General features: G+C 38.5%; 1 protein-coding gene across 1 annotated transcript in view; it reads left to right on the forward strand.

Moving 5' to 3' along the window:
- CEP128 (centrosomal protein 128) overlaps nucleotides 1-12,515 on the forward strand; it is a 2,208,485-nt gene that overhangs the window by 2,153,745 nt on the left and 42,225 nt on the right. The window contains exon 24 of the mRNA XM_044074035.1: nucleotides 9,010-9,118. Within this exon, the coding sequence (XP_043929970.1) occupies nucleotides 9,010-9,118 (109 nt within the window). The remainder of the gene's footprint in view (nucleotides 1-9,009; nucleotides 9,119-12,515) is intronic.

Consider the following 12,515-nt stretch of genomic DNA (forward strand, 5'->3'; position numbering starts at 1 on the left):
TACTCACCAATTTAAAGAAAACAGATCCAGGAAAACTAGAAGCTTGCTACAACAAAATAGCCAAATTTGTCACAGATTCTTCATACAGCTCCTACCACTGTTTATCTCTGAAACAACTCACCTGGTTAGAACTACATCATCTCTTTTAACCAGCTCACAGTGGCCCATAGAGTACTACACAAACTTGAAAAAACCCTGCTGCCCAAAACGTACTACAACCTTATTCCAATAATCGTGTGTTACATTCCTCTAATAAGTCGCCCCTACAAATATCCAAAGGTAATAATAGCGCTGGTGATTCTCTTTCCTCATATCACATAGCCAAAATCTTGAACACATTCCCTCAAACTATCAGAACTACAATTAACTGTGCCCACTTTAAAAAAAATAAAAAGCCATTTATTTAACAACTGGCTCTGCTCATGCTCTAGCCCTGGCTAACTTGCACTGTTTCCTCCATATTATGCTATTCTAGTACTTCAGTAGCATTACCTGCTCTGCACCTAACCCTTATACTTTTCACTCTTATTCCTAACTACTGAGTATCTATTCTATATTAATTGTTCTTCTACCTTATTTCTCTTCATCACTTTTCTCTCACTCAACCAGCTCCCCAGTAACACCTATCGACCTTACACTTCCTCCCATCTCTTTCTTTCTCTCAACTGTAAGCATGTCTCCAGTCCTCTTCTCTTTTTAAAAAAGTCAGGCTTTATCTAAGAAGCTGTAAATGTTTCACAAACTTCCTTTTTCACTAGATCTGAGTATGTCAGAGTTGGCCTCATATCTAAGTCTGCCCTTTTTTCTTGCACTGTTTCCTTGGCCTCTATCTTTGCACTTCTCTGTTTTCATCAACCCCATACCTACATCTCAACCCAGAATAAAAATACCCTTATGTACTAAATATACATATTTTATATTTTCATTCTCTAATTCCTGTAATTAAACACCTAGAAAATGAAACTTAAAAGACTGAGTCAATGTCTCACACCCAGCTTAAAAAAATTAAAGCAATGTTCTTCATCCCTGAGACAGAAATTAAGCTAATTTCACCAAACTGACTCAAAATATTTGCCATTTCTACTTTACACTAGATAATTTTATGTACTTTGATAATTAATTCCCCACTTCTAGAGGACAGAACATTTTAGGATTCATTTCCTCAGATGGTAAAATTGGCATAGGACATTGCATCCTCTAGCTCAGTTAGATTATGCTTTATACCTCCCTACAGCTAGAATCCTTTCTCTCCTCCTTCATCAAAATCAGCAGTTTTATTGCTTTAAATCCTAACTTTGAACATCAGTGTTCCATACTAGAAAAAGAAAACTGGTTGCATATGAAAGAACACACTGACCTTATTCTTTGCTTCTTTTGATTTCAACTAATAATCCTGGATTCCCACCTTTACCCTGCAGGCAGATTGACAACGTCATCCTTCCATTGTCATGTTTGCTGACATCCCAATGAAGCTCAGGTGTTAATAGAACTTTACTGTAAGCTGCACTGTAGTAATGATCCACATGTCCTTGCTTCTCACACCTAATGCTTTATATATATATATATATATATATATATATATATGTGTATAAAACTGTATTTATGTGTGTGTGTGTGTGTGTGTGTGTGTATATATATATATATATATATATATGTGTGTGTGTGTGTGTGTGTGGTTTACTATGGTATGTTCAAAAGAGGTGGGGTCGAACAGTTACAAAATCGGAAAATAAGGCTGAGTTTGACAACAGCAGAAGACTGGAATGTCGAAAATGGGAAACGTGAAAATGTATATACGACATTTTCGACAATCCCATCTTCCACCCATTTTACTCAGATTACCTCAACTGTTTAGCAAGGGGGCCAAACCCCCCTGCACCCAATATACCAATTCCGAGATCGCACTGCAGTTTCCTGTCCCTTGATTTTGGACATCAGCCGTTCGACTTACTGCCATTCGCATAAGTCATAGTAAACCATAGATAATATATATATATATATATATATATATATATATATATATATATATATATATATATATACACACACACACACACACACACACACACATAGGTGTATGGTCCACCCTAAGACTTCTGTAATCTTTTATATCCAGTAAAGTCCTTCCCCATGCCCAAATGTTAGTTTCCCCTGTACCATCCAACTTAACCATAATGTTACATTTTTCTGTAATAATTATTCCATTTTTGCTGTTAAAGTCTTCATGCACTTCTGCTTCATTGGATGCAGTTGTCTTTTGTTGCATTTGATCTTGTTGTTTTTTTAAACAATATAAATACTATGAAAATGATGTAAAATTTTAATCTGATATAATTTTTCATTCTATCCTCAATGTATGGATTCAGATCCGATCCTTCGGATCCAACTCGGCTGTCAGCTCGTGGTAACCAAAAAACTCTCAAGCTTCTCCCATACCCATAATGCATCTTTCCTAAGTACCTCACATCTTATTTGCCACTATTCACGTTAGACATGGTGACCAGTTGCTCTCAAACAGATAAGTGAAATTATTTGAATTAAAATCTTCTTATCTCTTTTAAATACTTTTTTCTGCATATTTTCCATTTATCTTTAAGCTTAGCTTGTTCTCCTTACCAAATGACTGCTTTTTTTTGTATAAATTCCTTTTCCTTTATTGTACGAAAGTATCTCTGAATACTATCGCTAATATTCTTTCCCTTTTACACTTCGTGTATTTCTCTTTTTACTATTGTTGGTATCTCCCTCCCCCCTTTTCACTTCTTTCTCTATAAAAAAAAATGCTTTCTATTTTTAATTTGCTTTCTTGCTTTAACTATTTTTTTGTATACGCCACCCTCACAGCAGAGGATGCTCACAAAACCAAGGATCCAGAGGTTCCTTCTTTGGAAGGCCATTCCAGCACTCCTGAATGATGGCCCAGTTACCCTACTGTGGTGGCAATCGGGGGTCGACTATCCCTGCACTGGAGAGCCTGGCTGGAAATAACATTGGATACCTGGGTGCAGAGGATCTTTTCCAGAAGTTATATAATACCCTCTTTCCTTCCTCCTCCCCGATGCAGAAAAATCTCCAATGTTCCACCCAATCAGAGGGAACAAGCAGCTATTCATGTGCAAATGCTGCTAGAAAAACGAGTCATCCAAGAGGTCACACCAGACCAGAAAGGATCTGAAACTTACTGAAGATTCTTTTTAGTGCCAAAAAACACAGGGGACTGGAGACCAATATTGGATCTCAGCAACTTGAACAAATCAGTTAAAAAAAAACAAGTTCCGGATGGTCACGGTTCAGTCCACTTTTCCGTTTCTGGAAAAGGACAACTGGATATACTCAATAGACCTTTAGGATGAGTATTATTACATAAAAATTAACAAACAACCCTGGAGCTAGTTAATGCTTCTGGCTGGGAGCCAGTCATTATCCGTTCAGAGTACTGCCCTTTGCTCTCACCACACCCCCAAGGTGTTTACCAAGTGCATGGCAGTAGTGGCAGCTTACTTGAGACCGCATGGATTCCAGGTGTTTCTGTATCTAGATAAATGGCCAACAGGTATTGACTATTAAAGGCAAGATGTTCTCCAGACATGTTTCCATCTAGGGACAACCATAAACTATGAGAAATCATATCTAGAGCCTATCAAAGTTTAAACTTTATAGGAGCAATTCTCAACACGAAAGAGACAATAGCCTCACTCCCTCCTTCAAGAGTGAAGACAGTCAGGTCGCAAGGCACAGAGATAATATGCACAACAAAATCTCATCTCAGCTGGTTCTTCAGACTTTAGGTTCCATGACGGTGGCATTAATGTTAATTCCACTGGCCAGATTTCATATGAGAATTGTGCAATGGCTGTTATCAGCAAAATGGTCTATCCTTCAACAACCAGTGTCAACTCAAATAAAGATTACCAGTATTTGCAATAAAGATCTCAAATGGTAGATTAATTCAGATCAGATACTACAAGCTTGCCCGTTTCTTCTTCCCCAGACCAAGACCACAGTGACCACAGACACTTCCCAGCTGGGAGGGGGGCATTTTGTGGGCAAAACAGTCCAAGACACTTGATTCCCCCACTGAAGCCAATTTTCATATCAGTGTTCTAGAGATGAGAGCAGTGCTTTTGCGGTTGCAGACTTTCCAAGATGCTCTTCCCTTAGGAACAACTGCAATTCAATCAGACAACATTTCAGTAGTCTGGTATATCAACAAACAAGGAGAACCCAGATCCTACCCCTTTTGTCAAGAAGCTGTCGGTGTGTGACAATGGGCAGTCTCTTCCAATCGCTTTCTCATAGTAGCACATATTCCGGGGAAGTCTGAGCAAGTGCATTATTTTACTCCATGAATGGTCCCTCAATCCGAATGTGATAGAAAGGATGTTTTGTCGATGGGGTCAGCCTTGTTGTGACCTTTTCACCTCTCCCCTAAACAACAAGTGCAGCAAATACTTTGCCCTGGTCCCCCCAAGTGGGGAGTCATCAAGGGATGCTCTTCTTCACAATTGGCCCCCCGGTCTCCTTTATGACTTTCCTCAAATTCCATTAACCCCAAAGTTTCTACAGAAAGCAGCCACATTAAAGAACAAAGTAATCCTCATTGCACCATTTTGGCCTCGACAGATTTGGTTCCCCTTCCTATGGTCTCACTTACTTCACTGACTGTGGATTCTGGATCCATCTCCAGACCTCCCATCTCACCCGATGGGCATGATTCGTCCAGGCATGCCCAATCTCAGGCTGACAGCCTGGCTTCTCCAATTCCATTAATAGCCAGACAACCTATCCTCTCCTCTCCAGTCTGACATATATTTCTGTCTGCTCATAGACCATCTACACGTAAACTATATTCCAGTAAATGGAAAAGATTAATTCACTGGACATTACAGAATAATATTGATCCCATTTCTTCTCCAATTCATGATGTTGTTAATTGTTTAGCCCAACGTTTCAATGAAGGGTCTTCTTCGACTATCAAAGTCCAGTTGGCAGCAATATCCAATTTTCACAGTGGTTTCTGAGGTTCTTCAGTTGCTTCACATGAACTCTGCAAAGCATTTTTAAGATGAACTCTCATTTTAAAGCACCCATATAAGATTCTACTCCCCCTTGGGGCCTAAATTTGGTGCTGCAGGTTATTATATACCCCCTTTCGAACCAGCAGCTAAGTATGATCTCAGATTTCTTTCTTGGAAGACTATCTTCTTCTGCAAGAAGAATTTCGGAAATTCAAGCCTTATCTTCCAAACCGGCATATCTGATTTCTCACAAAAACAGAGTATCTCTCCTTACTAATCCAACCTTTTTACCAAAGAGGCAAATATCAAACAGTCCACCAGTTTACCAGTATTTTTTCCAAAATTTGAGAACAAAGGTGAATACTTGTTATATTTGTTAGATGTTCATAGACAATTGCATTTTTTGCCTTCGTAGAACCAAGGATTTAAGGAAATATGACCAATTATTTGTTTCTTTCTCAAATGTTAAATTGGGTAAAACAGTCATCAAAGTAACCCTGCCCAGATGGCTTACCAGCTGCATTACTTTAATTTATGACTGTTTGAGCATGGCATTGTCAAAATCATTACAAGCCCATTCTACTAGAGGAATGACTACTTCATCTGTTTTTCAGACTAGGGCCTCTATGGATGGAATTTGTGCACAGCAACCTGGGCTACTCCTCATACCCTTGTTTCTCACTGCAAGTTGTATCTGGTCTCCAGTAGTAGAGCATCATTCGGTTTAGCGGTGCTGAGGTGAATTCTTCCTTAAGTATACCTAGGATCTAAGGTAGCTGGGGACTGTGTCCCATAAGTTGAGATTAGAATGAAACTTGACATCATCAGTTAAAGAAGTTATGTACTCACCATAATGTTCCATTGGTGTTGTCCATTTTCATTTTTCCTCAATTCCCCACCCACCAGCCCCTTACCTCAAAACTCCTAGATGAGCGGGTAGTCTTAGGTGGGAACCTACCTTCTACTGAGCTCCAGATATGGTCTCTCTGGATACTTGTGATATTGCCACTTACTACTATTAGCAAACAAGATCTGAGGTACTTAGGAAGGGTGCATTGTGGGTAGGAGAGAAGCTGGAGAGTTTTTTTGGTTACCACACGCTATTGTAACGGCCGAGTCAGATCCAATGCAGGAAAAAATGGGTGGAAGGGTGGGAATGAACACTTTATAACAAAACTCCCATCATGCTGGCAGCTGGGACATACCACTGTAAATGCTGAAGCATGTTACCTAGTTGCCAGTGGGCTACTATTGTGATTATAATGTGTGTATGGGGTTAATCAAGTTGGTGTTGATAGTGGTTATGCCCATGATGTCATATATGACCTGCCCATTTGAGGATTTCCAGTCCTTGCCTATCAAAAATCCCAGCCTCTGCTGTATATGTGGTAAATGCCTCCCTATCACTTGCCGTAAAGTGGGATTGGCAGTGTTAGATGTAGTAAAACACAAAGTAGTTGTCTGCCTGGAGTGGGACAGCCCACCTTTGGGGTCACAGCAGCATTCTGCCATACCTCTGATCAAGTAAATAAGGTAAGGGGAGCGACTCTAGCAGTCTTAGAGGTAGTAGAATTCAAGGTCATTTTGTCCCTAGAGGGGAGGGCCAACCTGCAGGATTGCAGATCATTCTATCTCTACAGATGGAGGGATCCCCCTTGATGGGTAACAGCAGGATTCTACCAGACACCTGATAAGGTAGATAAAGAATGGGAGAGGAGGTCTGGAAGTCTTAAAGGTAATAGACCTTAAGGCCATTCTCCCCCTGGAGAAGAAAAGCCCACCTGCATAGTCACAATAGGATTCAGCTAGAACCTTCCCCAGTAACACCAGTGGTGAGGAATATGAATGAGCTTATTGGAAGTATGGCCAGACATCAGTGGCAGGTGAATAGGAAACCAAAAAGAGAATGTTATCTCTTAAATAGAACCCTATTCTAGTCTCATAATCTTGATAGGACTACTGTACTCACTGTCCTGTGTCACTCTACCCTTCACCTTTAGTCTAGCTTGTCTATTACCTGTCATTAAACTGGTAAACCAAAGAAGAAAGTGAAATTCAGCCTCTTTAAATTCTAGTCCCTTCCTCCCTTAGTTGCTGCAGATGGTTGAAAATCATTGTCTAACTTATCAGGATTCTGTAAACAGAATTGTAACATATTTCTTGAAGGAAGCCATAACTGTACATATTTACAAATGGGAATTTAACTGAGCTAAGTCTAGACATTGACTCAAATGCTTGCTGAGTCTACTACTTAAAGTTGTTTACATTCATATCAGGGTACTTTTCCTAACACTGTCTTTCTTTGTCTGACATACAAGATTTGTTCAGACCTATTGATAGCATCAGCACTACCTTGATGAGAGTATTTTAACCTGTCCTATGAAGACTGCAGTTTGTTTACTGTTATGGACCTTTCCAAGGTATTCATCATAATCAGTCTCTCCTTTTTATTTTCAACACTGAGTGAAGCAGGAGTAAGCAGTGATATGTTAGCCTGATTATTTGACTTCTTTAGATGGAGAATAGTATAATATGATGGAAAACTGCCTTATTTAAGTCAACACTTTTAGTCATGTCTGTTGCTCAGGAGTCAGTTTTGAGCCTTGTATTTTTCACAATACCTGAGGCTGTAAATGGAATCAGTCTGGCAATTCTGAGCCCTACCATACGCAAATGATGCCAGACACTGGCATCCAGTGTCGGGTCTCATCTGATTTTCACCACCTAGAATATGTCTTCTTTGAATCCGGCCTGTACTCATTACAGGCAGTCCTAGAGTCTTCATATTTTGTATACAAGTGTATCCTTTGTAAATACACAAGTTCCCATGACTTAAATAAAAGTTCAGTTAAATTTTAGTAACATTTAAAGTATACTTCCCAGCCATGTGTTTCCTTTTGTTGAGAACAGGAATCAAAAATCATGTGTTTTGAAATAACCATAGTGTTAAGTAGTTATTTGCTTACATTTCACCCTCATAGGCGAGGGTGGGAATTTAAGCTGTATATAATAAGGAAGCAAAAACTAAAATGCAACTTGAATTAGGCAGAACATAAAATGTAGTTCTATTCATAATGGATAGCTGAAACTCAGATTCACTTCTTGATTAAACAGGTTTAATAATTAGACCCTTGTTTTAGGCTTTCAACATGTCAGTATTCTCACAGGCCTGCACCAATTGCTTCAAAAGTGTAATCTCCTACTGCCTTAAACCCCACCTTAGAGAATAGCTAAGATGTCCAGAAGTTGAGCATAACACTGAGAGGATATAGAAGTCCTTAAGCCAAGACCCATTAGGGATGAGTAAAGCACAAATAAAGCATAAAGGAGTACATGCTAGTTTAGTGACAGTGTGTGCTTTTCATGTGGGACGCCGGTAATGTGACATCAGCCTGACCCATATGCACTGCATCCTCTGTAAATGTGTTAGCATCCATATAATATAAATCAGAGTGCATCCATGCACTCTGATATATAGAAAAGATCTATTACAGTACTCTTAAGGTAAAATTTTTTTAGGTACTTGTGTGGGGAATAATCTAGAGTCAGTTCTATAGTTTTCCTATTATCTAAAACTACAGTCTGTTTCATATACAAACCTGTGCTTTATAGGCTGAGCCTATGCCTCATTATATTACTTTGAGGGTGGTGTTCTTGAGTTGTAATGTTCTACAGTACAGCAGTCGCAAACTGAAATGCTTTGGAAAGTATCAACAATTTTCTCAGTTTGCATGAATTTTATATTTGCTTTACTTTAATAGTGTACAGCCTGGAAATTAAAATAGTATAGTAATTGCCACCCTGTCCGCCTCCTCTGAAACAGTTTAGTGCCTGATATTGCAGAATTAGGAACATGCTGGTTTGCAAACAGCCATACAAGTGAAGTATTGTAGGTAGTGTGAAATCTGAACATGAACATTTTGTGAAGTAAAGATGCAATATGTATAAATAGAACTGTGACCAGATAGATGTCTTGTGCTTTTCTTTTTAGGATGAAAAGATGGATGCAAGTGCTCGAAGTTTTCGATTAGCAAACTTTTCATCTTCCTTACGGGGCCAGAATAGTTTCTTTTCCAGTTCTCTCCTTTCTGATGCTGGATGTAAGTATACTACTGTGCTAAAAATATGTGTGTATGTGCAGTATGTACTGAAACAAGATTCAAATCTTCTTTACTCCTGTATTGACACACCAAAGCCTGTAGTACAAGTGCTTGGAGAGAGCAAACAGACTAACAGATATTAAAGCGTAAACATAATTTCCTTCTTTCACAGGGTGGTGAAAAGTGTACTTGGCCTCTAGCCGTGAATTAAAACTAGTTGTTATGCATCTTTGGAACATGCTGCTCTTCTACAGTTTTATGTGTGTTATATTTACATTCTGATGAGTGGCTTGTATTCACTGTCTCGCATATCTTTGCATGTTTGATAATATTACTTAGCTCATACCAGTACTTGTAATTTAGGAAATAAGTAAATTTATTCAGGTTTGTATATAATAGCAGTTGCACTACCACTGACATTAAAATACAGAGGAGTAAGGGTTTATAGGTTCATACTAAGCTTGCAGCTAAAAGTCTGTCAATATTAGCTGTGAAACCCCTTGCTGTTGAGAGTATATAAGAAAACTTCAGATAAGATGATTATTTCCTGTACATCAAGCATACATTTGCAGTCTCCCATCTATTTGTCAAGCCTAGTTTTGAAATCAATGGGGTTTTTACTGTGTTTGACATATAGAATAAGTTTATTCCAATGCACTGGTTTACGAATCTGTCATGCTTGCAGGTGGTGTTGATCTTGGGGTCATGGTTGAGCTCTTTGGCCTAAGTGTTAGAGGATTTATTCTGTGAAAGTGAGAGAGATGGAAAAGGGTAGAGATTTCCATGGCTGGAAAGGTGAAATAGTGAGAACCTCTTGGGAATGTATACAAGACAGATTAGAGGGATAGGTCGTTTAGTCTTTTCGAGTAACTTAGATTATGAAGTCAATAAATCTTGATCACAAAAGATTGAGGTCTTTCAAGTTGGTCATTTTTCTTTGTGAGGTTCTTTCCAAAAGGGCCATTGTATTCAAGGATGCATCTAATAATGGAAGAGTATTGAAGGATCAAGTCTGCATAAGACCTAGAGGAGATACCGCTACAGATTATCTGAGCAAGGTTGAAGGATTTATTAACAACAAATGAGACACAGCGATGACAAGAAAGATTGTTGCTAACACAGATACCCAAGTCTCAGATAATTTATTGTGTTTTGAAAGAGGTGTTAGCAATGATGTAAGAGAAGGGTTGATGTCTGTTCCAGAGGGAGTTATTGTAGGACATCGTGTTTTACATTTAAAGTGAGCCTGTGTCTGATGCACCAGGCCTTGCTGCATTATCTGTGTTTCTGAGGGGGATTTGAATATTGTTTCCAGTTTGTGGTCATCAGTAAACTCAGTTGGCCTTTTGACATCTGCTTACACTTTTGAGACATAGATGCCAACCAGCTGGGTCCCAGGAGGCAGCCTTATGGAGCCCCACTAGTGACACGCTGGCTAGAGGAGGTACCCCTTGCTTAACACTTTGTTTTTTGTTGGAGAGCAAGCTGGCTATCCAGTGGATTACATATGAGTTTATGTTAAGTAGAGAGTTTATCTGTGATACCAATATTTAAGATAATGTTAAAGATCTTGGTGAGATGTAGTTAAGTAGAATGGACTGTCAAGTCCTCTTGCCTGGTTTCAGTAATCATTTCAAAGAGCCTCACAAACAGCTTTAATGCTGAAGGGGTAAATACTGGTTCTGCTGAAGCTTTAATTGTCCTATCTGAATATATTTTTAAAATAACTTGATAAAGCACATTGGTACTTGTTTGTTTGACACTAATTTAAATGCTGTGAATGCACCTGGTTTAAATGACTGAAATTTGGTTTAAAATTTACATTTTTGAAACATTCATGTCACTTTAAATTCTTGTCATATGATAGAGTCTTTAAATGTCCATTCCAGTGTTATTTTTTTAGTAGCGAAAGGACAGTGTCTCATGAAAGTGCTTGTTTTTTTGATACATGAATAAAGTTCCTTTTGCACGTTTTTCGGTTTGCTGTTTTTGTTGAACCAAAGAAATTGATCAAGTTTCATCAGCAGCACCTATCTTTTACAAATCCAAAATATTTTAGGTCCAGTGTTTGTTGTTCACTTATGTCATTGTTTAGCAGATTGGTAATGATGTGGTCCATAAGTGTACAGATAGTACGTATGAGACTAATAGGTATGTAGTTTCTGGGGTCTGTTTTGGGGCCATCTTTGTGTAGTAGTATCTATATGGACTTGTAAGGCTAATAAGTCTAGTTTCCAAGATCTGGCACGCGGCCACTTTTTTGTAATGATATCAAAAAGAGTAGAACTAATCAATTTATAGTTTCCAGAATGTGTTGAGGGGCTGCCTTTGTGTAATGGCGCCTTTATGGTTGAGTCACTAATCGTAATGAAGTTCTTAATGTAGTATAGAAATTGATTAAAGAAATTAAGAGCAAACGTGAGAGTATGTTAACAGATAGTTATACTCAAAGACCAGATCGTATTTCTTTGTAATACATGGAGAGTATTAACTACTTAAGTGTAGGAGCCTAAAGTGTCTACCAGTTTTAAAAGCTGTGACACACTTCATGCTGCCACATGTATGTCATCCAGAAGCAAAGTTCACCTCTTATCATCCGCCAACCTTAAAAGCAAATGGACACTTTGCTCTGCCACACTTTTTAGTTTGTGTTGCTAGTGCAAAGTCTTAACAGCTTTCAAAATGTCCCTAGGTTTCCAGTTCTTTTGTGTTTTGCTGTCATCTGTATGACAGAGTGAGCCTGTCTAATGAGAGTATTCATACATATCACTGTCAGTGTTAACAACTTCATTGCTGGATTCAGATACCAAGGTAAAATTTTTCTTGTTTTTCTAGTGTAATCGGAGCACTGTGGTGTAATAATTTAGCAATGTTATCTTTACTAGGTCTCCATGACACATAACAGTAACACTTCCCTGTGAGTACACTTTAAGATTGAGATATTTAGATGGAATGTTAACAATGGTGTATGTTGTGCAAGTACTAGATTCAGGATTGCACCATAAAGCTCCATTTTACACACCTGACAGTCTGCTGTTAAATTTTAAAAGATTCCTTGCAGTTTATATCAGTTATCGTGCCATCACCCTATTTCATTATCACATGGTGTACACATGGGGGTTACAGCCAGTGTAGGTTTATAACCTCTATCAGCAGCTGAAGTCTTAAAATCTTGTTAGTTCCAGGCAGCCAACCATGACTGTGAAGATACCACAGGTTGTATTAATATTCAACCATGGCTGTGGAGATATCACAGATTGTATTAATCAGTTAAAAAGTCTTAGACCCACAAGTAAATAAAACATTTGCTTAATGATACGCTCTGTGAACTGTGCTTTGTAGAGGGTTTAACACCTAAAGACTAATTTTTCAAGTGGCTTCTCAACTTAATTCTTTT

Source organism: Protopterus annectens, chromosome 6.part0, assembly GCF_019279795.1.
Source record: "Protopterus annectens isolate FY-2018-M chromosome 6.part0, PAN1.0, whole genome shotgun sequence".
Classification (NCBI taxonomy): domain Eukaryota; kingdom Metazoa; phylum Chordata; order Ceratodontiformes; family Protopteridae; genus Protopterus; species Protopterus annectens.